The sequence below is a fragment of the Heliangelus exortis genome, chromosome 1 (genome assembly GCF_036169615.1).
Source record: "Heliangelus exortis chromosome 1, bHelExo1.hap1, whole genome shotgun sequence".
In the NCBI taxonomy this organism is placed as follows: domain Eukaryota; kingdom Metazoa; phylum Chordata; class Aves; order Apodiformes; family Trochilidae; genus Heliangelus; species Heliangelus exortis.
Genome location: NC_092422.1, coordinates 3,544,551 through 3,570,120, shown reverse-complemented (window position 1 = coordinate 3,570,120; position 25,570 = coordinate 3,544,551). Strand labels below are relative to the sequence as shown.

Below are 25,570 nucleotides of genomic sequence, written 5' to 3'. Positions count from 1 at the left end.
CCTCCATTCTCTGATGCAACTGTGAGCAGCTCCTTGTTTCTCCAGCCTCCATCTGCTCTAATTGGGCAGGAAGCCCCTGGAAGGTTTTCAATCCCTGAAACATTTGTACAACACCAAACCTCTGTGACAATTGCAGGTCTGGTCCTCTCCTCTCCTGCAGCCCTGGCTGCTGCCACTGATTCAGTCTGATCCTTTCAGCAGCTGCTCTTCATCACTGGACTTATTTTGGAAGGTCTCCAGAGTTGGAGAAATAAAAGAGACTTTAGAAAAGCTAGGAGGGGGGAATTTGGCAAGAGCAATTGCTTTTTAGAAGGCTACTTATTTCTTCAGATGTACTTGCTACTGATTAACCTTCGCTCCGTGATTTCTTTTATTGATTCATGCATTAAACCAGTCAGAACGGTCCTGGGGGGGTCATTGTAGCTCTCTCCCAAGTGTTCTCTTTCCCTGCAAAGCTTCTAAGAAGTTTTGGTTGAGCCAGACCCAATTCTTTGAAGAAATGCAGGTGAACGACACCAACACTTTTACCTTCTTCATCCTTGAGATTATCCAGTCCTCATTTAGTGCTTTACCACATGACCTCTTCCTTCCCTCCTTGCTGCCAGCTGGCAACCTGCTGCCAAGCTGAATCTGTCCCATATTCTTCTGCAACTCATGGGGAGTGTTGGGGCTGGGAATTACTTTTTGCCCCTTCTGTGAAAACGAGGCACGATGGGCTTGGCAACTACTGACCCCAATAAAACTCTTGGTGTCTGCCAGGTGGTCCTGACCATCTGTGGTCCCCATGATTGCTTCAGGTAACCCCCACTTTGTGTGGCATCAGGGATAGACACAGAGGCAAGGGGCAGGCACCCCACTGGTACTGGGGTCTCCTTGGGTTCTCCACACTGATAGCTGGGTGACAACAAGTGGCCCTATCCATCTCTGTCCCTCTGTAGTCTGGAGTGAGGAGCAACCTGGCAGAGACCACGTTTTGGGAAGAGTTACTTGCTGGGCTGGAAGAAAACAAGATTTACAGGTGAGAAGAGCTTTAACAAAGACTCAGAAAATCTTCTCATTTGGAAGTAACACCAGGGTTGGTGTCAGGAGAGGCTGTATGGGACACCAGAGGTTTTCCTGCTGGCTCCTGGCGTGGAGCCAGTGTCACTTTGTCACTGCCAGCTGTGGTGGCAGAGGTTTCATGGCTTCATCCAGGCACAGACATTCAGGGCTGGCTCTCAGCTGAACTGAGCAGGGTCAGGTCCATTGTGTGCTTGGTGGTCCCTGGCTCTCCTAGGTCCTGGTAAACACCTTCCTCATCCTGTCAGCTGATGCCTGCCTGGGCTGAGATTTCTATGGAGCTGTCTTCCAGGTAGCCATGGGCTTTAGTGGTGCAGAGATTCCTTGGAGGTGAGCTGGAAGGATCACAGGGCTGAGGTGGGCTTGCTGCATCTGACTGATGAATGCTTCTTTGTCTTGGGTTGGGTTCATGCCCTGGTCCTCTGGACACATGTGGGACAGTTCTTCTGGCCTGTTTAAGGAGTTCACCTGCACTTGGAGAAACTGAATTAAGGATAAGCTCAGGGTGACCACTCAGACACAGAAATTACTCCAACTGTTCTTCCAGAATCACCAAGAGAGGAATAAAAACACCCACCCCAAGCTCAGCAGGTAAATTAATTAATTACTGCTTTCTCCCAGGGTGCTGGGGTGTGAGACCCAACAGAGCTGACTGTGCTGGGTGTCCTGGGCCCTGATGGGTTCTGATCAAGGTTCTGCCTGTGGGGTATCCACACAAGGTGATGTCCACACACTGAAACCCACTGATCTTCCTGCCTGGCTGAGTGGGCTCCATGGCTCACACCAGCAGATGGGTGAAAATCCCAAGAGTTGCCCAGTCCTCATCTGCTGCTCTTAGAATCATAGAATCCTAGAATTGGCTGGGTTGGAAGGGACCTCAGAGATCATCAAGTCCAACCCTTGATCCACTCCCCCCGTGGTTCCCAGCCCATGGCACTCAGTGCCACATCCAGGCTCTTTTGAAATAGCTCCAGGGATGGAGAATCCACCCCTTCCCTGGGCAGCCCATTCCAATGCCTGATCCCCCTCTCCATCAAGAAATTCTTTCTAATGTCCAACCTAAACCTCCCCTGGCACAACTTGAGACCATGGCCTCTTGTCTTGCTGAGAGTTGCCTGGGAAAAGAGCCCAACCCCCCCCTGGCTCCAACCTCCTTTCAGGGAGTTGGAGAGAGTGATGAGGTCTCCCCTGAGCCTCCTCTTCTCCAGCCTCAACACCCCCAGCTCCCTCAGCCCTTCCTCACAGCATTTCTGCTGGATCCCTTCACCAGCCCAGTTGCCTCCTTTGGACCTGCTCCAGCACCTCAATCTCCTTCCTGAGCTGAGGGGCCCAGAACTGGACACAACTGGACTTGTTGTTGCCCTGCTGGAGCAACCCAGAGTGGGGAAACTGAGGCTTTGGGGTGACAACTTTGCTGTGTCCTTGGGTTGGTGTCAGGATTAGAGCGTGGCCTTTGTGTGTCAGACTATCCTTTTGCTCTGAGGTGGGTTCAAAAGTTTCCTGAGATGGCTTGAGGCAGGAATGTGGTCGGGTTTAATTAGCTGGGAAGGATTTTCCTTTGGGAACAGCAGAACCACGTTCCTCTGGTGTAGAAACGGGCCAGCCCTGGTGAGTGGGGATGCTGTGGGTTAACTAAACAGAGAAACTTTTGCCCAGCAGCACAGAAAGCATCCTTCCCTCCGTTTTCCTCCCTTCCATGCCGGGATGGTTTGCTCCAAGGTCTGAACTTTAACACCAGCAGCTTTGGGGGGGGGGGGGGGGCAGCGCTAGGGGCTTCTCCTTGGTGGCCGTCCAGGGCCCCCATCCTTTGTCCGGCCTGAATAGTTTTCCGCAGAGCTGCCGGGCGGAGGTACGCGAGCTGCAAACCTCTTTTCTTCCCCCTTTTTGGCCGACGGACAAAATCTTCCCTTGGAGACGATGCTGGCGGCGCGGCGCTGCCCTCCTTGGGGTGGGGAGGGTGGGGCCGGGCCGGGTCCCCTCCCACGCTGCATCCCCAGCTCCGCAGCTCCCCCCGGCAGCGCAAGGAGCTGCTCAGGAATGCGGAGGAGCAGAGATGGGACCCGTGCTGAGCTGCACAAAGTAGGAGTTATCGTCAGAGAAATATCCCCCCCCTTCCTAAGCTCCTTTTCAAAATTATTAAAAAATTTATTATTATTATTATTATTATTGTTTTGTTTTGTTTTGTTTTATTTTTTATTATTATACTTAAGATTTTTTTTATTTTAACTTATTATTGATTATTATTTTGTTTTAACTTATTATTTTATTTTGTTTTATTTTTATTACAATTTTATATTATTTTTATATTACTTTAGTTTAGTTTAGTTTTATTTTTAATTTATTTTTAAAATTATTTTATTATTGTACTCTTATTTTATTTTATTTTTATTATTTTATTTTATTTCATTATTTTATTTTATTTCATTATTTTATTTTTATTTATTATATTATTTTATCTTATTTTTATTTTATTTTTTAATTTTTATTTTATTTTATTTATTTTATTTTATTTTATTTCATTTCATTTCATTTCATTTCATTTCATTTCATTTCATTTTATTATTATTTTATTTTATTTTATTTTATTTTATTTTATTTCATTTTATTTTATATTTTTTCCCCGAGCAATTTATGCCTCCTTCTCCCCCCACTCCAGGCAAACCCTGGAGCCGTGGAAACATTTTTTTTTTTGCCTCCCCCCCAGGGCTTCTCAAAGGTGGGAGAGGAGCAACTTCTTGGAAAGCTGAGGGCCCCCCGGGGCTGTGCCCCACGTGGGGAGCCGGGGGATGCTGCACGGCCACAAGCAACGGGGAGGACAAAGCTCCCCAAGGATGGGGAGTTGGGTTACACCCCAAACTGGTCCTGCTGAGCATCCATTTCCATCCTTGAGCTGAAAGAGGGGGTGCCAGCCCTGAGGCACCCCAAGAATGAGCTAAGGGGGGGCTGTGATGAATTTATGGGTTAATTATCAGCTCTGTGAAGGGGCTGGGGCTCAAAGAGGGGAGGTGCTGCTGATGGAGCTGCTATCAACAGGCCCAAAGCTGTGTGGGATTTGTGCCCATTTCTGGGCTGCTGGGGAAGTGTTCTTAGGTCAGAGCTTTCTTACAGCAGGAGCCATGCAAATACACCCTGGGAAAGCAATTCCTGAAAAAAAAAAAAAGAAAAATCATCTGAGACATTTCATATAGGTGAGTATCTACTCTTTTAGGTAATTTTTTTTTATGTAACAGAGTTTTTCAGGCCGAACTGGACCCTATTCACATTTTATTACAGAGGGAGAACAGAAAACAGACATGGGTGTAGAAAACTATGCTGTGCTTGGCTCAGCATTTGATGATGGATTTGGGGAATTCTTTCCTATCCTCAGCCAGAATTTCCTGCTTCTCCATCACCATCAGCTTCAGCAGACAGCGATTGCTGCCACCTGGGGCTTTGGGTTGGACACGGGTCACTTTTTCCTTCCCTTGGGACTGGAGCGACTCCTGCCCAGGGCACTGAGAGCTGATGAGCCCTCAGCTTTAGTCCAGCTTTTGTCCATCAGGTTTTGTCCATCAGGTTTTGTCCATCAAGTTTTATCCATCAGCTTTTGTCCATCAGGTTTTGTCCACCAAGTTTTATCCATCAGCTTTTGTCCATCAGCTTTTGTCCATCAGGTTTTGTCCATCAGCTTTTATCCATCAGCTTTAGTCCTTGGGACTATGGAGACCCAGGACTGGCATGGTCTGGTGGCCACCAGGCAGGCTGGACTGGTGGCTGTGGTGGCCATTTGGGGACCTTTGGTGGAATAGAGCAGTGGCAGTTCCTGGGATGACAGTTGGGGCTTTCTAGAAGGAATCAGGGGAGCTGCAAACGTTTTACAGGGACAGTTGGGCAACTGAATCCCAGAAGAGGAGCAGAACAGGCTGTGAGGACCTCTCTAGAAGGTAGGTGGGGTGACCCCTGTAGAAAGAAGCTCTTAGGCAAAGGATAATTTAAAGCCAGATGGAATAGCCTCCTGTTCCTCCTCAATGGAAGAATTCCCTATCCAAAATTGTCCCTGTCTGGGATTTTGCTCCTTGCAACGGGGGGGTTGCTGGTGGCAGGGAAACCTCCACAGAACTGAAACCACTTTGGCCTTTCAGGAGGTTTCTGAGAAATAACAGTGGACAGGAAGATGCCTGAGTCCAGCCAGAGACGTGGCATTTGGGAGAAATCTTTCTCCACCCCTTCTTTTGCTTCTTTTTTTTAATTAATTTTTTTTAAAGCTATTATTCATCAGCTTTATTCAAAACATTCATTTTGCTCCTAGCAAGCAAGAGGGAAAAATCTATTGTAGTGACATGAGACCCTTTTATAAACACGATGATTCCCCCTTGTCTGTTTCCACAAAAAAGAATGAAAGCATTTGCTGGAGCCCCACTGTAAATGCTCTGAGGGTTGGCCAGTGATTTCCTGGGCACACATTTGTTAATGGAGCCAAAAAAGTGCTTTGAAGATGAAGAAAACCAGCTGTAATTTCTAATGATGGTGGTTATGATGAAGCAAGATTTGTGGAAGCAGCTGTGGGCAGTGAATCAGCACCAGGGACAAACATGACAGAAGTACCTTGAAGGAGTAGAGAGACACTGAGTGATTTTGGGGGAGAGGAAAAAGTGATCTGTGTGAAATGGAGTTCAGTTTTGGAGCTTTATTTCCTTGATGGAATAAAGCCAGGGCTTAAGGTGCTTTTTCTACCCTGAATTCTCATGGCCACTGTATGGTTTTTATCAAGGTGAATAGATCTCACCTTGGAATGAGACTTATTCACTGTATGTGTAGAAGTTGGGGCTGGCAAGGGTGTTACCAACCCCATATCACTCATGCCCAGCAATGAGGGTTCCTCAAAGAGGGGAGGTATCAAATTTTCCCCACCAAATCATTTGTTTGCCTCCTAGGATCTTGTCTGAAAACATTTAAATGCAACCACAGATAAATCCTGGGCTCAGCAAACACTGGAACACATCAACCATTGCCAGCACAGCTCCTGCTCAATGTCTGTCCCTTCTGTGATGGGGATAAGTCCCTGTGAATTCTTAATAAATGCAGGATTTTGGTTGTATTTGTAGGTTAATTTAGCTGAAATGTGTTTAATGATTCATGAGTGCTCAGAATGTGGTGGCATATTACAAAACACAGGGCAGAAACCTTAGTGGAAACCTCCCCATCACTTTTGGAAACCACAGCCTGTTGGGGCTGTACTATGACAAAAGAATTGGAGAAATATTGTTCCCAGCAGAAACTCCTTGTTCCCCCCTTCTCCTTCCACGTTCATTCGTTATTCCCTGTGTTAAGCCCCTGTTATTTCTCTGTGCTAATGGATTTTAACCTCAAAGCTGGCAGCTGATCAATTCCTGAGACACACTTTTTGTCCCTGTTTGTCCCAGGCTTCACATACTCCCTGGGATCCCACACAGAAGCAAAGGATAATTGGGGCTTATAAAGAAACTGTTGGAAGTCTTAGTGATGAATTAGAATTATTAACTGCCTTGGAAAGGGAAGGATATAAAGTATATACCCCATCACAAGGAGCTTATGATTAGCTTTATTTTATTTGATCCTTTTTCATTTCCTGTGTTAAACCTCAGTAATGCCCTGAGAAAGAAACTTAAGGCAGATGATGGTGAAGTAAGGGAGATCCCAGGCTGTGATCCGGAGCCTTGGGCAGAAATGCAGATTTAAGGGATGCTTTTCCTGAGCTTTTCTGACTGGTACAAGATCTGCATGTGGCTCGTGGTGATGGTGATCAACCAGCAGCTTGCCAAGAGGTTTATTTTATTCTTTGGCATCTGTTGGTGCAATGCTGTGGAAGATTTTCAGGCGGAAGATTTTCAGGCGGAAGTGCAGGAAATGATGCCTCAAAGAGTGCTATGATGGCACCAGAAATCTGCACACAAAGGAGCTGCAGATGCTGGAGAGACTCAGCAAAGGCTCAAGGCACCTTTTCCTTCTGGCATGGGTTTCACTTTCTCTCCAAATCCCTTGGAAATGGTGATATGAACAAAGTGAGCATCAGGCCTGTCTGCTGCCTTCCTGTGCCATGAAGATGCTCAGGGCAAGATGGCCATGCCCAGATGCTGAGAAATTACCATTCCCATGTCCCTTGGCTGCTGGTCCCCATGTTTTTTTTTTGTTTGGTTGGGGTTTTTTTGTTGTTGGTTTTGGGTTTTGTTTGTTTGTTTTGTTCTGTTTTTCCAGTTGTCTCCTTGCGGCTGACTGGGAAGTGTTTGTGATACCTGAGATTGTGTGGGAGAAAGCTGGGTAGATGGAGGAGAAAGGAAAAAAAAACAAACCTAAACAAAACAAACAAACAAAAAAGCTATAGGGCAATGCCAGATTTGGCTGCTGTACCTGTTTACCCTTCAAAAGATGGATACCCCAACTCTAAGCACCAAAAAAATGGGAACACTCTCTCTTTGCTCATGCACTGGCCTCAAGCAGGCTCAGCTTGCAGCATCTTCTGCATTCAGCCTGTGCAGCTGAATCTGTTCTGCTTTTTCTCCCCTGCTCCTTCCTCCATCACCCCCTGGGCCTGTTTCTTATGCTTTTCATCACTGTCAAGCAGTAGAAAACAAGAAGCCCTTTAGCATCCTGGAGGCTCTTATCTGGGAACAAACAAAGTCTCTGTTGGCAAGGGAAAGACCTGAGATCTCTTGGGTTTATGGAGCCAAAAAGCATGGTACTGCTTTCATGGTTCACTTGGTAAGGTCCCAAACTTTTCTTTCCTGCTGTTGGTTTTCCTGCTTGCTCTTTGCATGGTGAATGGATTCAGGTTTGGTGTTTCCCTCCTCTGTCCACAGAGGGGACCTCTAAGAAAGATGGGGACAAGCATGTAGCAGGGCCTGTAGTGATAGGAAAAGGGGTGATGGTTTTAAACTGATAAAGAGGAGAATCAGACTTGAAATAAGGAAGAAATTTGGTACACTGAGGGTGGTGAAACACCAAGCCAGGTTGGCCAGAGAAGTGGTGGATGTCCCATCCCTGGGAACATTTACTGGGGCTCTGAGCAACCTGGTCTAGTTGAAGGTGTCTCTGCTCACTGCAGGGGGAATTGATGAACTTTAAGTGTTCCTTCCAACCCAAACTATTCTGTGATTCTATGATTTACCCTTCCTACTGCCTTCAGAGTGAAGTCTCCCAAATATATGCTGAGCTGGGGACTAACAATAGGACAAGGGGCAATGGTTCTAAACTGGAGCATGAATGGTTCCATATAGGTTGGACATTAGAAAGAATTTCTTTATGGAGAGGGTGATCAGGCATTGGAATGGGCTGCCCAGGGAAGGGGTGGATTCTCCAGCCCTGGAGATATTTCAAAAGAGACTGGATGTGGCACTCAGTGCCATGGGCTGGGAACTGCAGTGGGAGTGGATCAAGGGTTGGACTTGATGATCTCTGAGGTCCCCTCCAACCCAGCCAATTCTATGATTCTATGATAAAGATAAGGAAGAATTTTTTCCCTGTGAGGATGATGGAGCCCTGGCCCAGGCTGCCCAGGGAGGTTGTAGAGTTTCCTTCTCTGAAGACATTCAAATCCCACCTGGATGTGTTCCTGTGTCACCTGCTGTAGGTGACACTGCTCTGGCAGGGGGATTGAACTTGATGATTTTTGAGGTCCCTTCCAACCCCTCACTTTCTGTGACTCTCTGATTCTGTGGTTTTCCTGATCCCTGTCATCTCTCTCCTTTGCATCTACACACAAGCACTGTCTTCTCCTAGTGCCTTCATTTCTCAGTTCCCCATAACTGTGGGACAGAGTGGCTCAAAGGCTCCCAGTTTCTAGGTGAGCCCTGTACCCGGAGGCAGCAGGAGAAGCCATGGGTCAAGTCATGATCTGGAGCTTGGCAGGGTGGTTTCTGCTTTGGAGGAGAGTTTGCTGAGCTCAGCAGATGTGTTAAAATGGGTTTGTTGGCTTCCCTGGTCTTTAGCTTCTGTCTGTCTCTGGTTCTGTTCCTGAAAGGTGACTGCCAGGTCCTTTGTGCACAGACACTCTGCTCTCTTTTGAGCAGAGAAGGCTTCATCCTCAGTAGCTCTCACTCCCTGGTCAGATCACATCAGAGAGGAAAATCAGATGCTGATAAAGGATGGGAGAGAGTAAAAGGCTCTTTCTTACAGACAGCTCTATAGAATTATTTTTCTGAGAACAGAATCTGTGAACTCAGCTGCCTAAGCTTAAACCTCAAAAGTGCCATTTACCAAGGTTTGGCAAGGACTTTGTGTGGGGTCAGTTCTTGGACAGGGTCTCCCCTTTGGGCACTGAAAGCTCTGAGGTGTGAGCCCAGGATGGATAACTTGCCCTGGCATCCCAAAGAAAAGGAAAAGGGTTGCACCATGGTCATAACAGCTTCCTCCTGCTGCTTGTCCTGTTTCTGATGTACATTCAGATACTGCATGGCATCAAAAAGCTCCTGTACCCCACCTGTACCTTCTCCTCCTGGTAGAAAGAGCCTTCCAGACTCCAAGGTCCTGAAATGCTCCTGAAGTAACAACACATTGTAACTTCAGCTTAATGTCACTGACCTAAGAGTAATTTGCCTCTGGGGACCATGTATCTCCTTAGCAGGCCAGATTTTCTCATGTAGAACAAGATATTACCATTCACTTGAGTGGAGATATGTCAGAAAGCATCTGTTTTCAAAAATACAAGTTGTGTCTGGATTTATTGCCTCTCTGGGATGCTTTGACACTCTGCAAGGTGCAGAGGAGCAGCTGGGTGAGGTAGCTCTTTCAGCTGAGTCCTGGATGAACTGGGATAAGGTCTCTGGGCAGAAGAATCATAGAATCATAGAATTGGCTGGGTTGGAAGGGACCTCAGAGATCATCAATCCAACCCTTGATCCACTCCCACTGCAGTTCCCAGCCCATGGCACTCAGTGCCACATCCAGTCTCTTTTGAAATATCTCCAGGGATGGAGAATCCACCCCTTCCCTGGGCAGCCCATTCCAATGTCTGATCCCCCTCTCCATCAAGAAATTCTTTCTAATGTCCAACCTAAACCTCCCCTGGTACAACTTGAGACCATGGCCTCCTGTCTTGCTGAGAGTTGCCTCTCCTCATAGGATCTGTGCCTCTCCTCATAGGATCTGTGCTGGATCCCTTCACCAGCCCAGTTGCCTCCTTTGGACCTGCTCCAGCACCTCAATCTCCTTCCTGAGCTGAGGGGCCCAGAACTGGACACAGGACTCAAGCTGTGGCCTCCCCAGAGCTGAGCACAGGGGCAGAATCCCTTCCCTGGACCTGCTGGCCACGCTGTTCCTGATCCAGGCCAGGATGCCATTGGCCTTCTTGGCTACCTGGGCACACTGCTGGCTCCTGTTCAGCTTCCTGTCAATCCAAACTCCAAGGTCCCTCTCTGCCTGGCTGCTCTCCAACCACTCTGTGCCCAGCCTGGAGCTCCCCATGGGGTTGTTGTGGCCAAAGTGCAGGACCCGGCACTTGGCCTTGTTGAACCTACAGGTCAAGGAAGAGGGAGGGTTGGATATTGCACCAGCAGAAGCCAGAGCCCCAAGCAGGGGACAGGTTATGCTCTTTGCTTCTTTATATGAAAAGTTTAACAAGGCTGCTTATTTATCTGGTACCCTAAGCATCCTGGGCAATGTGGTCCTTGGGGGATTCAGAAGATGTGGGAGATGAAGGTTTTTTCTTGTCTTTGGCAAGTCTGATGTTTGTGAGAAGATCAGGGGTTGGTGGAGGTGGTGAGTTTCTCTCTTCCTCCCTTCCCAGCCCCTCTTTCAAATGCCCTGGGCTTGGGGAGATGGCTTGTGTGGGAAGATGAAGGCTGGAGTTCATGAAATCCCTCAATACAGAGAAGTTCTTATGTGCCCTGGTGCAAAAAGCTGAAATCACCTTTTCCTTGCCACTGAGGGATTCAGATGACCAGAGCCAGATGATGTTTGATACATGGGAGAAATGGGATGCTGCAAGAGTGACCAGTGCTATGGATGGACAGATCTGCCCTGGAGGGGCTGTGGGTTGTTCATCACATCCTGATATGGCTACTACCTGCCAAAAAACATGGGAAATGCAAGGAAAATCCCAAATAGCAGGGGACTGTGGTCATCATAGAAGGATGCTCTGAGAAGGAGAAAGCATGAACTACAAGGAGACACTAGAAAACCTGGGCTTGTTCAGTCTAGAAAGGGTTTAGGGGAACACATCCATAGTTTTGTGAGATATATAACCGAGGAAAGTCCAAAGCTGTTCTTTATATCCACCATGAGTAGCAGATGAAGTAGTGGGATTAAACTGGACATGAAGCTCTGGGAAAAAACTTTAATGTTAAAGCTGGTTAGGACTGGATCAGCCTGTCCTGGGAGCTGGTAGGATCCCCATCACTGGCAATTTTTATGACTAACCCAGATTTACCACCTGGCACCAGCCAGATGGAGCAAACAGTGATTCGAGGTCTCCATTATCTCTGTTTTCCTGTCAATTCCTCAGTGCTCAGAGGTAAATATTGATGTGTGAGCCTCGTGCCCACACCAGGAATGTCAGCAATGAACCTCCTGACCTTCTGCCAGCAAACATGATGGTTTTGGCCCAGCATCTGAATTCTTTTTGCTGAAGGAGAAGGGTTGGGCAAGAATAGGTGCTGTGATTCAGTGATGGGGGTTTAGGGAACCTCCTAGGTGGTAACCAGCACTGCAGCCCCATGGTGAGTTACACCCTTCTGGTAGAGCATTTAAATATATTCAGAAAGATGCGGCTGGGTTTCTGCAAGGCTGCTGAAGACAGCAGGATCAGTTGTCACAGTTGTCACCTGTACCACTCGCTGGTGGCAAAATGCCCACCCCCTGTCTGTGCTTTGGGTAATTTAAGAGCAGGGGCACCATCTTGCTACATGAGACTGGCATCAATTTTTTATCACGGGATGACCTCCTGATGCCCAGATCTGATACTGCTGAGCTTCTGGGGGTGGCTTGACCCCACCATAGCCAAACGTGTGGGATTCTCTCTGAGTGTCCTGGAGGGACAGACACGTCTGTTTTAGGGAAGCATTCAGGACATGGCATGCTTGGGTACTGCTTAATTGCAGTAATGGTCCAAACTGAACCCCCGTTTTGTTTCATTCACCTGGAGTCCTGTGTCCAGTTCTGGAGTCCCCAGCATCAGAAGGACACAGAGCTCCTGGAAGGTGTCCAGAGGAGCCACTGAAATGCTCAGAGGGCTGAGCAGCTCCCTGGGAAGCCAGGCTGAGGGATTGGGGTTGTTCAGCCTGGAGAAGAGGAGGCTCCCAGGTGAGCTCAGAGCAACCTTCCAATATCTGAAGGGGCTCCAAGAAAGCTGGGGGAGGGCTTTGGACACGGGGGGGTAGGGAGAGGAGAAGGGAAATGGGTTAAAACTTGAAGAAGGGAGATTTAAGCTAGATATTAGGAAGAAATTCTTTCCTGTGAGGGTGGTGAGCCCCTGTCCCAGGTTGCCCAAGGAAGCTGTGGCTGCCCCATCCCTGGCAGTGTCCCAGCCCAGGCTGGATGGGGCTTGGAGCAACCTGGGCTGTGGGAGGGGTCCCTGTCCATGCAGAGGTTGGAACTGGGTGATCTTTAATTCCCCTTCCAACCCAAACCATTCTGTGATTCTTTGTTTCATTTCCATCCTTTCTCCTTGCACTCCAGCTGCCAATTGGCTGGGATATTTAGAATAGGTATCAGGGATGTGTCACCTCAATATTAATTTGTGTCTTATGTCTCTGTTTTATTTGTGCTTTCTGCAAGCTGAGCAGTTTCTTGGAAGTGTGAATTTACATGGATTTATCCACTGATTTCCACAAAGACACACTGGGCTGGGAGTTATTTGCAGACAATTTATGTGTGTGTTTCCTCTAGGTAATTAATACATCAAATTGTTCATTCTTTTTCTTAAGTGCCTGTTATTACATCACATAAATCAGGGAAATTTGTGTCCTAAGATGAGACTTTGCAGCCAGACATCCTAAATTTGAACATGGTTGGTGTGAACTCCAGGATATGATGTGGCACCTTCTTATGCAACAGAAAAATGTTTCTGCCTAGCCCTGAAATCTAAAGAGGTGCTGATGATGATGCTCCTTTGTATGCCCTCACAAGTCCTTTTTTTTTTTTTTTTTTTTTTTTTTGCCTAAATTTTTCTTGTGGTCTTGACAACAGTTTCAATTTACCACCAAGATGTTGTTTTTTCAGAATCTTGATTATGAAGAGATCTCCTGTGTCTTGATAGCAATTGTTTTTAGAAAATCTGTGCCGGGTAAAGCTATTTCAGTCAGGAAATAATTGTATTTAGGGAAGTTTACCTGGAGAGTTTATTCCCTTTCCTACCTGGAGTAGTTAAACTAGTAGCAAGTTTCAGGCAGGCCACAGTGATGTTGAATCAATTCCCACAGCTAGGCCCAGGCTCAGGTTCATCTGACACAATTCAGATTGGCCAGATTGAAGAGGACCCTGTGCAACCTGGTCTATCCCTTCCATCCCAAACCATTTCATGATAACTTGGGAACCTGTGTGGAGTGTTCAAGTCAGTGATTTCATTTTCCAGAGCTCTCTGTGTAGTCCAAGGGAGGCAGAGGTGCCCTGAGAGGTGATTCAGAGCATCTAAGTCACAACCAGGAGCACCACCGACTAATGAAGGGACTTGCAGTGACCATGCTTTTGTCTTAGACATCTCACTTGGGTTTATATTAAATGAGGTGGAGTGTCCTCAGCACCCCTTCCTGCTGGGTGCAACATCCTCTTGAGAAATCTTTTTTTTTTTTCATCTTCTTATACAAAAAGCTTCCCCAAAAGGGACGGAAATTTACAGTTCCACACGAAACTTGTCATCTTCTTTCAGGAGGAAGATGAGATAAAGCCACTCAGATGGAGGCCAGTTCCACCAGCCTCAAGAGGCTCAAATTTGGGAAGCTGAAGGTGGTGAGACGACGTTTGCTGCAGAGATATGAGCACCAACCCTTCATCTCCTGCCTGGCCGGGTTCTACAGCTGCCGCTGGAAGCGGTACCAGCGCAGAAGGACTGAGCCTGGGAAGTGCTGCTGCAAGATGGTAAATTAACTCCAAAACCCCCCAGGCATTGAGTTATGTGAAGGGAAAAGTCAGTTCAAGCTGATGTCATGTGTCAGAGGCATCTCATCATCATTTGGAGCCCACCAAGATCTGTTGGATTGTTAGATTGGGCTCTAAGGGGAAGAGTCCAAAGGAGGCAACTGGGCTGGTGAAGGGATCCAGCACAGATCCTGTGAGGAAGGGCTGAGGGAGCTGGGGGTGTTGAGGCTGGAGAAGAGGAGGCTCAGGGGAGACCTCATCACTCTCTACAACTCCCTGAAAGGAGGTTGGAGCCGGGGGGGGGGGTTGGGCTCTTTTCCCAGGCAACTCTCAGCAAGACAAGAGGCCATGGTCTCAAGTTGTGCCAGGGGAGGTTTAGGTTGGACATTAGAAAGAATTTCTTGATGGAGAGGGGGATCAGGCATTGGAATGGGCTGCCCAGGGAAGGGGTGGATTCTCCATCCCTGGAGATATTTCAAAAGAGCCTGGATGTGGCACTGAGTGCCATGGGCTGGGAACTGCAGTGGCAGTGGATCAAGGGTTGGACTTGATGATCTCTGAGGTCCCTTCCAACTCAGCCAATTCTATGATTCTATGATTCTATGAGTTTTGAATTGTAGCATTGTCTGGGTTGGAAGGGACCTTAAAGATAATCTGGGTCCACCACCACTACCATGGGCAGGGACATCTCCCACTAGACCAGGTTGCTCCAGGTCCCGTCCAACCTTGCCCTAAACACTTCCAGGGATGGGGCAGCCACAGCTTCTCTGGGCAACTTGTGCCAGTGTCTCACCACCCTCACAGGAAAGAATTTCTTCTTAATGCCTAGTTGAAATCTCCCCTCTTTCAGTTTTCAACCGTTCTTCCTTGTCCTATCACTCCAGGCCCTTGTAAAAAACCCCTCCCAGCTTTCCTGTAGCCCCTTCAGGTACTGGAAGGTGCTCTAAGGTCTCCCCAGAGTGTCCTCTTCTCCAACTCTTTTCAACCTGTCCCCAGAGCAGAGATGCTTCAGCTTTTGGACCATTTTTGTGGCCTTCCTCTGGACTTTCTCCAACAGCTCCATGTCCTTCTTGTGTTGGGCACCCCAGAACTGGACCCAGAACTGCAGGGACATCTCACCAGAGGAGAGTAGAGGGGGAGAATTGTGCTTGATATATCAATGTTTCCATGGCAGGGTCAGTTTGTCTGTGCCACTGTGCAGCTAAGAAACGTGGTGGCAGGAAAGGACCTTGCTCCAAACCCTCCTGACCAGTGAAACATCTCAGTCATTAATGGATTAAATTAAAGAAGTAAAATCTGCGATGGGTGTGCAGTAAAGTCCTTGTAAAGTCAGAGAATCACAGAATGTCAGGGGTTGGAAGGGACCTCTGGAGATCATCTTGTCAAACCCCCCAGCTGGAGCAGGATCCCCTAGGGCACTCAGGAACAAACCCAGGTGGGTTTTAAATGTCTCCAGGGATGGAGACTCAACCTCCCTGGGCAATTTGTTCCAGTGCTTTGTTACCCTCAGAGTCAAGAAATATTTTCTCATATTCAGGTTAAATTCCCTGTGTGCCAGTTTGTGACCATTGCCCCTTGTTCTGTCACTGGACACCAAAGGGAAGAGCCTGGCCTCATCCTCCTAACACCCACCCTTTAGATATTATAAATATTTATGAGATCCCCCCTTAGCATCCTTTTCTCCAAGCTGAACAGCCCAAGCTCTCTCAGCCTTTCCTCATAGGGCAGATGCTCCAGTCCCTTCATCATCTCAGGGATGTCCTGTTCTGGACTCTTTCCAGTAATTCCATGTCCTTCTTCAACTGAGGAGCCCAGAACTGCACCCAGTGCTCCAGGTCAGGCCTCACCAGGGCAGAGTAGAGGGGGAGAAGAACCTCCCTTGTCCTGCTGCCCAAACTCTTCTTAAAATTCACCCCAGGCATTGGCCCTCCAGGGCAAATTGTTGTCCACCAGGACTCCCAGGTCTTTTTCCCCAGAGCTGCTTTCCAACAGACCAACTTTTAACTTGTACTGGGGTTGTTCAGGAGGTCTTTTCCATGACAATAAAAACTGCAGAGCTTTGGAGAACTTTCCCCTGGTCACAAGGGGAAAGGAGGGAAGCCCTCTCCATATCTTCTTCAGGATGTCCAGCACTAAGCCATGTGTTTTAGGGACAGCCTAAAAGTATCTGCTCTTTATTTTGGTTGCTTTGCAGTAGACAAGGCTCTGACCACTTGTCCTTCCTCTCCTTCTCCAGCGGGAATGTTTGTTTTTCCCATTGCTAGTTGGAGCTTTCTGCCTTTCTCTGGTCTTTTTGTACCTGTGCTGTGAAGCAAAAAATGACTACAATAACTTTGACTGGTAAGTACCATCTTTTCCTCCTCTCCTACTCCTTAGGCAGGTTCCCAGATAAGCACCCCAGAAGAGATAAGCACCCCAGCACCTGTACTGACACTTGAGCCACGAGCTAAAGATTTGGCTCCTTAAACTCTTGGTTACAGCATCCTCAGCACCAGTGACTTCAGAGGTGCTGAGGCTCTGCCCTTTTCTTGGCTACAATTTTTAGCTGTAAGTGTGAATTTGGGAGGACAGAGAGAATCATCACCACAAAAAATGTGAGTGAAGGAGAGTAAATAGCTCTTTTCTTCTCTGGGTTTCCCCTCCAACCCCATTCCCCCTGGAGAAATGTAGTGGCATTGCACCAGTTATCCCACCTAAAGAGAAGTGCATGTTCCCAGGCAAGAAATAACCAGCAGAACATCATCAACAGCTACTCAAATCTGACTTCTAAACCTATATTAAACCACAGTATTTTGGGGAGGAAAGATGTAATCATGTCATGCATCCGTATTAAGTCTTTGAGTAAAGAGTAAAACTTCCCTCTCTCTCTCTCTCTCTCCTGGGGCAACCCCTCTGCAGCTCCTCCAGCTTTCTGGCTATTTTCTCCTTCAAAACCTGACTCAAATCCCCTTTTTTCTGCATTGCCCTACACCAGTAGCCAAGGTGGGCTCTAGGCCTTGTCCTCTTACTCTGGCCCAAGGCTGCTGCTTTGTCTGCAGCCACGTCCTGTGTCTTACAGACAGACTGGGAGCTCTCTGGGGCAAGGCCATCAGGTTACTCCTGCTTTTTACCACCCCAGCACATTGGGGTATTTGTCTAGCATAATCATAGATTTTTGGGAAGAGGCTTTTAACCACTTTTGCATGGTTTAGGGTGGGTTTAGTCCTCCCTATCTCTTCGTTTTATCACTTTGAAAAATTAAAAATCTCAAGGAACATGCTCCTCTCCAGTCCATGGGTTCAACACAAACATTATTAGACTATTTTATTGGTTTTTTAGGTATAACTATGGGAACCTGGGCTTCTGGTTTCTCTGGTCCCTCGTTCTCCTGATTGTGGCTGCAATCTTGTTTGTGTACATCGCCCTGTTATTGGTAAGTAAAGTTCCTTGTAAGCTGACCATGATTTATAGTCCTAAAAAGAAAACAGGGATGGTTTTCATGGATCAGACCAAAGCTCAGTCTAGCCCCCTGGATGATCCCTAGACAATGGATACCTGTGGAAGTTTGGGAACGTGAGTGTTTATGGTATTTTCTCTCCATGTCTGCCTGCAGATGAGCAATTTCAGTATGGGGTTCTCTGAGCCAGATGTAGTTTCTGTGCTTTCTTTTGATGATTTTCCTTCCATGAAGCTGTCCAGTGTCTCCTCGAATGCAAGCCAAGATATTCCAGCAGTGGCTGCATCTAGGAAACAAAGATTTTTGTTCTGACAGTAGGGAAGTACATGGCTCTGAGTCACAAAGCAGTGGTGATACCTCATCAAAGCTGAGTTATTCCTCTAATCCTGCATCAAAACGCTCATTAGAAGAAGGTGAACATTATCACTGAAGCTTCCTTGACTCACTATGCTTTGCTGGAGAGATTTTCTTCAGGGAGAGACTACAGATGGGGTCACAAAACGCTGCTGAAGTTCATACCCAAAGAGCCAATGTTCCCAAAATCTTTACTTTTCCAATTCCTGAGAATATTTCTGTAGGCTTCTGACCAAAGCTGTCTGCTTTGGGGACTGGAAGCACAGCAAATGCAAGTGCTCCTAAAATTTCTACTTAGACATTTTTTCTCTCAAAGGGACCCCCCCAACTAAAGACAGATCTGCATCTGGTTTTCCACACTGTACATCCAGAGCTATAGGCTAAGAAATCCCTTAAAGTCCAGGGACTAGAGTCCATGTTTATTCTCCAGCCTACCCCAACTTTCATTTTGAAATCCCAGGTGCTGAGGGTGAGGCTGTGGCTTTCACTCACCTCTGTGACCAAGACAACCAGTTTTTATCATCAGTTCCTGCTGTTCTTACCCAATCCCTGATGTGTCATCATATAATCAATCTCTAAATTGCTCATGGCAGGGAATCTCTGTTTGCTTTGTTCACCTGGTGTCTCACACAACAGGTTTCTGGGGTCCTTTGTCTCTGCTGAAGGGCAGATAAAGAGTGGTTTTATTCCAGTGCAAGCAATAAAAACCAGTGAGATAAATACAATAACTGCTTGGCCACGCTCACAGTGATCAATGGCATCATAAAAGCTGTGGACTAACTTGGCTCTGAGTAGGACAAACAACAGTCTTTAATTACAAGGATTTTTTTTTACACCCTGGTGGCTCTAGGGCTCAAGATGTATCATTCAGCAAAGCCCACCAGGCTTTCCCAGTGGCCACGGGACAGTGTGGGTGGTTGGAAAGCTACTCTGTGAACTCAGAGCTTTGCCAGAGATGGTTGGGTGATGTGGAGACCTTTATGACCTTAGCTCAGCAGTCTGTGGATCTGGAGCCAGCCTCAGGATCAGACTAACCCATCATCATAGCATGTGCTAGAAAAGGAGTTTGTAGGATTTTCTGGGCTTGAGGAGCAGTAAGATACCTGGAGCTGGTGTGTCAGCTCAGTCATGCCCTGTCTGGATCTAAACATCAGCCACTGTGTAAGCAGTGGACTTTCTGTGAGGAGTTTCATGGTTTTGGCAGCAGTGATGTGACAGCTGGAAGCTCTTAGGGCAGGTGGTGGGCAAAGTGAAGCCAGAAAGGAAGATGGAAATTTGAGGTGAAATTGGTGTCCTGTGTGGTTCAGTTCAGTCTTGATCCCACTCTGTGTTGTGTAGACACATCCTCTTCACCTCAGCATTTCTGTTCTGTTTAATGAGGCAAATAACAGCACTTGCCTTCCTCAGGAGGGTGAAACACAGAGAAACCTGAAAGAATACAAGGAGTCTGGGTGCTATCAGACAAGTCCTCCAAGAGAAACACCTCTGCTGTGGGGACAGCCCTATGGTGAAGGTCCTTTTGCTCCTCACTTTCACAAAGCTGTTAAGTGACCCACCCAAAGCTATTGGATATTTCTAAGGGCACTTGCCCTGCTTGGTTGCATCTCCATGGCTTCATGTCTCATTTGGCATGATTGTTCCAGGCATCTGTGCTGAGCAGTGGGCATAGGATGCCATGAGGGACCAGGCTGTCAGAGCTGTTACCTAAACTGGATTAGGTCTTAAAGGAAAGGGGAGCAAGGAAAGTATTTACCACCACCAGGAAGTTGTGGATGTCCCATGCCTGGAACTGCTGAAGGCCAAGCTGGATGAGGCTTTGAGAGACCTGGTGTAGTGGGAGGCAGGAGGTTGGAACCAGATGATCTTGAAGTTTCCTTTCAATGATCTTGAAGGTCCCTTCCAACCCAAACCAGGATTTTATGATTCATGCTCCCACTATGTCAAAGCACTCAGGGTTATGTGATGGTCACATGCCTGCCTGCAGGAGCTTGTGACAACAACTGTGGCTTGGCCATGCTCATCCCAGCAGAGCTCCTTTCAGAGAAGGACTTTGCATGGAACCACCCCTCCCATCACTGCTCCAAGAGCTTCCCCATCACAGTGTTTGGCCTTTCACTGTAGCCTTTGAGTAACTAGCAGAGGACTTAACATCCTCACAGGCTACTAAGTGCAGCTCAGCCCTTCCACATCTAACTAAATCTGTCACTCTGGGTGCTGGATCTCTCTAACACATTTCAGACCAAATGGTTGCCCCAACGCTGACTGACAGCCCACGTTCTAGTTGAACAGTGTTGGATGAAGATTTATCCCTGTGCTGTTGCAGGAAAGACTGGGAATCTTCACCTGGGGAATGTTCCCTTGTGATGTTTTGTATCAGCAGCCCGTGACATCAGAAAACTGAGTATTCTGGTGGCCCTCTGGAGCAGAGAGATTTTATAGCAATCAGTGGCTGGTCTGGTTTTGTCTGTGAGTACCATAACCTCTTCTTTAATGATGACACCCAACCAGAGCCCTCATGTCTTCCTCCATGATCTTACTATGAGCCACTGAAGCAAACACTCTTCTCCCCATGGGTGGCTGAACAAACAGCTGCTCAACAGTTTGCTCTCTGCACAAAGATGCCCTCCGTCCACAAACCTCATGGTAATTTATTTTCTTCAGACAATCAATTTCAGTTAATCCCATTGTGACCACTCTGCAAGATGCTTTTCTCATCCCCATCAGAGCTAAAAGGTTCAGCTGAGGGATTTCATTGCAGAACAGCTCATGCCCAGTGGAGATGAAAAAATTTTTCTTTTTTGGTCTTTAAATGCCAACTAAATATTTTGATCTCTGCAGTTCAACCACATTTCTTCCAAGGGTTCTGAGGAGGTGATTCATGACTGTACACTCAAAGGGGCTCAGGTGTGTTTTGGCTTCTGGAAAAACACACTCAGGGTGTTGTGAGTTGTTGAATGGAGCTGCTCCAAGGCAGAGCTGATCTTAGCAGATCTCAGCTGATGAGGGGGTTTCCCTTTTTTGCTTTTCTCTCCCTTCTTTGCCTCCGTCTTCATTAATCAGACCAACCACCTCCAGGTTATTCAGCCTCCTAAGCTGGAAGTTAAGGACAGAGAGCAGCAAAACTCCCCCAGTAATCCAGGAAGAAGCAGTAAATGACCTCCTGTGGCATCTGGACACTCTCTGGATGGGATCCACCTGAGATTATTGAGGGAGCTGGCAGAGGAGCTCACCAAGCTTCTCTCCATCATCTACCAAGGGTCTTGGTTAACAGGGAAGGTCTCAGATGACTGAAAGCTTGCCAGTGTGACAGCCATCTACAAGAAGGGCCAGAAGGAAGATCTCGGGAACCACAGGCCTGTCAGCCTGACTTCAGTGCCCAGAAAAATTATGGAGCAGTTCATATTTAGTGCAGGACATCCAGGAGATCAAGGCCAGCCAGCATGGGCTCAGGAATGTCAGGTTCTGTATGACCAAACTGGTGTCATTTCATGACCCAGCTGGCAAGGGATAAGCTGTGGATATTGTCTACCTGGACTTCTCCAAGAGAAGCTGGTGGCTCATGGCATGAGCATGTGTACTCTTCATTGGGTTAAAATCTGACTGCATGGTCAGACCCAGAGAGTTGTAGTCAAAAGTGTTAAATCCAGATGGCAGCCAGTGACCAGTGGTGTTCCCCAGGGCTCATTTTTGGGGTTGGTCTTGTTCACTATCTTCATCAGTGATGTAGATGAGGGGGTTGAGTGCTTCCTCAGTAAGTTTGCAGACAACACCAAGTTGGGAGTGCTGGAAAGGGACAGGTTGGATCAGCAAGCCAAGGGCAATAATATGAGGTTTACCAAGGGCAAGTGCTGGGTCCTGCACTTTGGTCACAACAACCCCATGCAATGCTCCAAGGCTTGGGGAGGAGTGGCTGAAAAGCTGCCAAGCTGTAAAGAACCTGAGGGTGCTTGTCAGCAGCTGGCTGAATATGAGCCAGCAGTGTACCCAAGTGGCCAAAAAGGCCAAAAAGGCCACCAGCATCCTGGCTTGTATCAGGAATGGTGTGGCCATCAGGAGAAGGGCAGTGATGGTGCCCCTGTACTCAGCACTGGTGAGGATGCACCTTGAGCACTGTGTTCAGTTCTGGACCCCTCACTACAAGAAGGGCACTGATGGAATGAGCTTAGAGAAGGGAAACCAAGCTGGTGAAGGGTCTGGAGAGGCTGAGGAAATTGGGAATGTTTGGTCTGGAGAAGAGGAGGCTGAGAGGAGACCTTATTGCTCTCTACAACTCCCTGGTTGTAGGGAGGTGGGTGCTGGGCTCTTCTCTCAAGTGAACAATGACAGGACCAGAGGAAATGGCCTGAAGTTGCACCAGGGGAGGTTTAGACCCCATATCAGGAATAATTTCTTTATTGAGAGTGTAGTCAGGTGTTGGAACAGACTGCCCAGGGAGGTGGTGGAATCACCATCCCTGAAAATATTTATGAAAACTGTGTAGACGAGGCACTTCAGGATATGTTCTAGTGGGCATGGTGATACAGATATTGATAAATATATTTTATTAATTCTACAGGGGGGGATATTGATGGTTGGATGCGATGACTTAGAGGTCTTTTCCAACTATGTCAATTCTGTGATTCTGCATTTGTAGGCTAAGAAAGAACTGAAGGTAGTCCATTGGCACTGAAGTTTAAAAAATTATCTCAAACCTCTGTCTCTGAGAGACTTGAGGACCACAGAAGTTTTGTGTTGCTGCATTTTTACCAGTCCCCTGTAGGGACCTGAATTCTGTTCACCTAAAGCAACAGACGTTTTAGGTGAGCTCAGTACCAACCTTCATATCCTCAGGGTGGTAGGTTCAGAGCCTGCCTAAGCCTCACAGCAGATTGAAACCAGCACAGTGTCATTCTCATGCTTAAGAAGAGTGGGGTTAAAGGTCTATTGTCCATCCTTTTGCAGCATAACCTTGTGGGCAGGGATTTTTTTGGTTCCAGCACAAGAGGAAGGAGACAGAGCTGCAGTCCCCCTTGCAGCAAATCCATCTTTCTTTCCACCAGGAGTCATCCCTTAATTATCCCGGTGCAGGCAGATGATGGAGGGGAGACACTTCCACACCTCATACTAAAGAAAAGAAGAATGCAAATGTTGGAGGCTGTAAGATTCAGGGAGATGATGGGGCTGGCAACAAGAGGGACCTTAGCTCTGGCCTCAGCAGTAACAGTTGGACATCCAGAATCACAGAATGATTTTGGTTGGAAAAGACCTTTAAGAACACCAAATCCAACCATTAACCCAGCACTGCCAAAATCACCACTAAACCATGTCCCTCAGCACCACACCTATGCAGCTTTTAAATCCCTTCAAGGGTGGTGATTCCAGGGCCTGTCGACCCCTTCAGGAAAGAAATTGTTCCTAATATCCAATCCAAACCTTCCCTGACACAACTTGAAGCCATTTCCTCGTGTTCTACTGTTTGAAGGGACCAACAGAGAGAGAAGAGACCAACACCCACCTTGCTACAACTTCCTTCCAGGTAGTCATAGGCAGTGTTTTACCTCAGTCTCCTCTTCAGACTTTTTGGTCACCTAAACCCATGTGTCTGTGTGCTTGTAGTAGACAGTCCCAGGATATATCCAGAAGCAGTTTGGAAGAGCCAGACTTGCTGGTGCTGGTTGTCTCTTTGCCAGAGGAATTCCTGCACTAGGTGCAAGCTTCTGGGACATTGCAAGCAGCAGCTGCTCCCCAAGGAGGAGCATGTTGGACAGGTCCTGAAGCAGCTTTTGAAGAGCAGGATGGAACTGGGAGCTTGTGGTTTGATGGTTGAGCTTCAGGGATACATTGAAAGCATAGAAAACTCAGGCTGACTTTGCACACAGAGGACAGACCTTGCCCAGATCACATCAACTCCCTGGTCCATCAAGACTTGGTCTTTCACACTGACCAGACGTGCAAGAATTCTTTCTTCACCCTCTGAGGATGAAACCTGGTGATTACTCTTCTTGTAAAGTGATAATGAGATGTTGTTTCCATCCATAAAAAATGAGCTCACCCTCTGATGGCATTCCTAGATGGGATGCATCATTCATACAAAACTTGTCCTGCAGTAGCAGGGGAGAGTCCAGTTGAGCCTGGTCTTTGAAATCAGTGTTTGGCTGTACCTTAGGCAAGGACCAGGTCTTTGTGTAACATGGCTTGCAGAAAAAGAGTGAAGTGTCTGTTTTTAAATTTTTATTTATTTTTTTTTCCAAAACAACTTATTTAAATAAAACTGACTGAAGATCTTCAGTTGTAATTCAATTCTCTCTGAACTGCTCCTGTGGTTACTCATGTCCTGGGTGGAGGATTCAATTAAAGGAGGCTAATGTGTCAAGAAGCACTTAAAGCTGATCTGTATTCTCTGCTGAACTTGTATCTCACTTCAAATCAGCATGATCCTGGAAACAGAGCATGTTTGCAGCTGGTGGAAAGCTGGTTACATTCCCTTGTAGCTGTGTTTTGGGAGAGCAGAGCCCCTTCCCCTGAAGCTCTGTGTCCTGCTTTCACACAATACCAAGGTGCTCCAGTCTGGAGGAACCTGGATCATAAATGATCTTTCTCAGTGGCACACTGGTGTCTACTAACAGATACTTTTCTTTAAGTACTGGTGATACTTGTCCCCAGATCTGTCCCTTACAGTAGATGGGAAGCTTGCACCAGGCACTCAAACTCCTGAGCACAGCCCTGGGGGTGTTCACTACAGCAAGGGACTTCTCCTGGTGAAATTCATCCCCAGGTTCATTGCAACCCAACAAGTTTGCTGATGAAACCAAGCTGTGCAATGTGGTTGACATGCTGGAGGGAATGGAAGCCATCCTGACAGGTTTTGGCCCATGTCAACCTGATGAAGTTCCATAAGGCCAGATGTAAGGATTGAGAACAACCCTGAGGAGAGGTGTTGATAGATGGGTGTTGATAGATGAGAAGCTTGACATCAGGTCAAGCCAGCAGGTCAAGGGAGGGGATTTTCCTCCTCTATTCTGCTCTCATGAGAATCCCCTTCCATGCTGGGTCCAGTTCTAGGGTTTTACTTGTGTGTCAGTGTTGGCAGTGGGCATTGGATATCATGAGGGACCACACTGTTAGAGCTGTTACCCAAATAGGATTTGGTCTTGAAGGAAAGGGGAGTAAGAAAAGTATTCACCACCACCAAGAAAGTTGTGGCTGCTCCATCCCTGGAAGTGTTCAAGGCCAGGTTGGATGGAGCTTGAGCAACCTGTTCTAGTGAGAGGTTCCCTACCCATGGCAGGAGGTTGGAACTGGATGGTCATGAAGGTCCCTTTTAACCCAAACCATTCTATGACTGGTTGCTTACCTTTGGGACAATTAGAAGAAACTCTTTATCAGCCATGGCCTGGCTTTATTCCTCCTTTGCTTCTTGTTGTCTGAGGTCTCTTAGCTTGTTTCCCTGGCTGGAGTTTGCTCTGTGCCTCACAGGAATTTTTCCCAAGGGTTCCAGACATGACAGTGAGGGGAAGGAATATACCAGCACTGGAGTGCTTCCATCTCCAAGGCTGTTCCCCTGTTCTGAGATGTGTCTGTCCCTCCTGGTTCCTGGGATTACTGTGGAAGCACTGACTCCTTTGCTGTCTGCTCTGTGTTTTTGTGGTGCTTTGGAGTAATTTTGTAGTTCCTGACCCCTCTCTCATGGTTGATAAGCCTCTAATAAACAAGTTC

At 47.3% G+C, this 25,570-nt stretch overlaps 1 protein-coding gene across 5 annotated transcripts in view; it reads left to right on the top strand.

Moving 5' to 3' along the window:
- GDPD4 (glycerophosphodiester phosphodiesterase domain containing 4) overlaps window positions 1-25,570 on the top strand; it is a 48,222-nt gene that overhangs the window by 3,022 nt on the left and 19,630 nt on the right. For 2 of the 5 annotated variants that reach the window (XM_071766677.1, XM_071766424.1), the window contains exons 1-4: window positions 4,881-4,982; window positions 13,877-14,085; window positions 16,322-16,425; window positions 17,404-17,497. In XM_071766677.1, the coding sequence (XP_071622778.1) occupies window positions 13,903-14,085; window positions 16,322-16,425; window positions 17,404-17,497 (381 nt within the window). In that variant the 5' untranslated portion in view covers window positions 4,881-4,982; window positions 13,877-13,902. Of the gene's footprint in view, window positions 1-4,880; window positions 4,983-13,876; window positions 14,086-16,321; window positions 16,426-17,403; window positions 17,498-25,570 lie in introns of those variants that run through there. The other 3 variants (XM_071766599.1, XM_071766512.1, XM_071766762.1) reach the window with 2 other exon arrangements.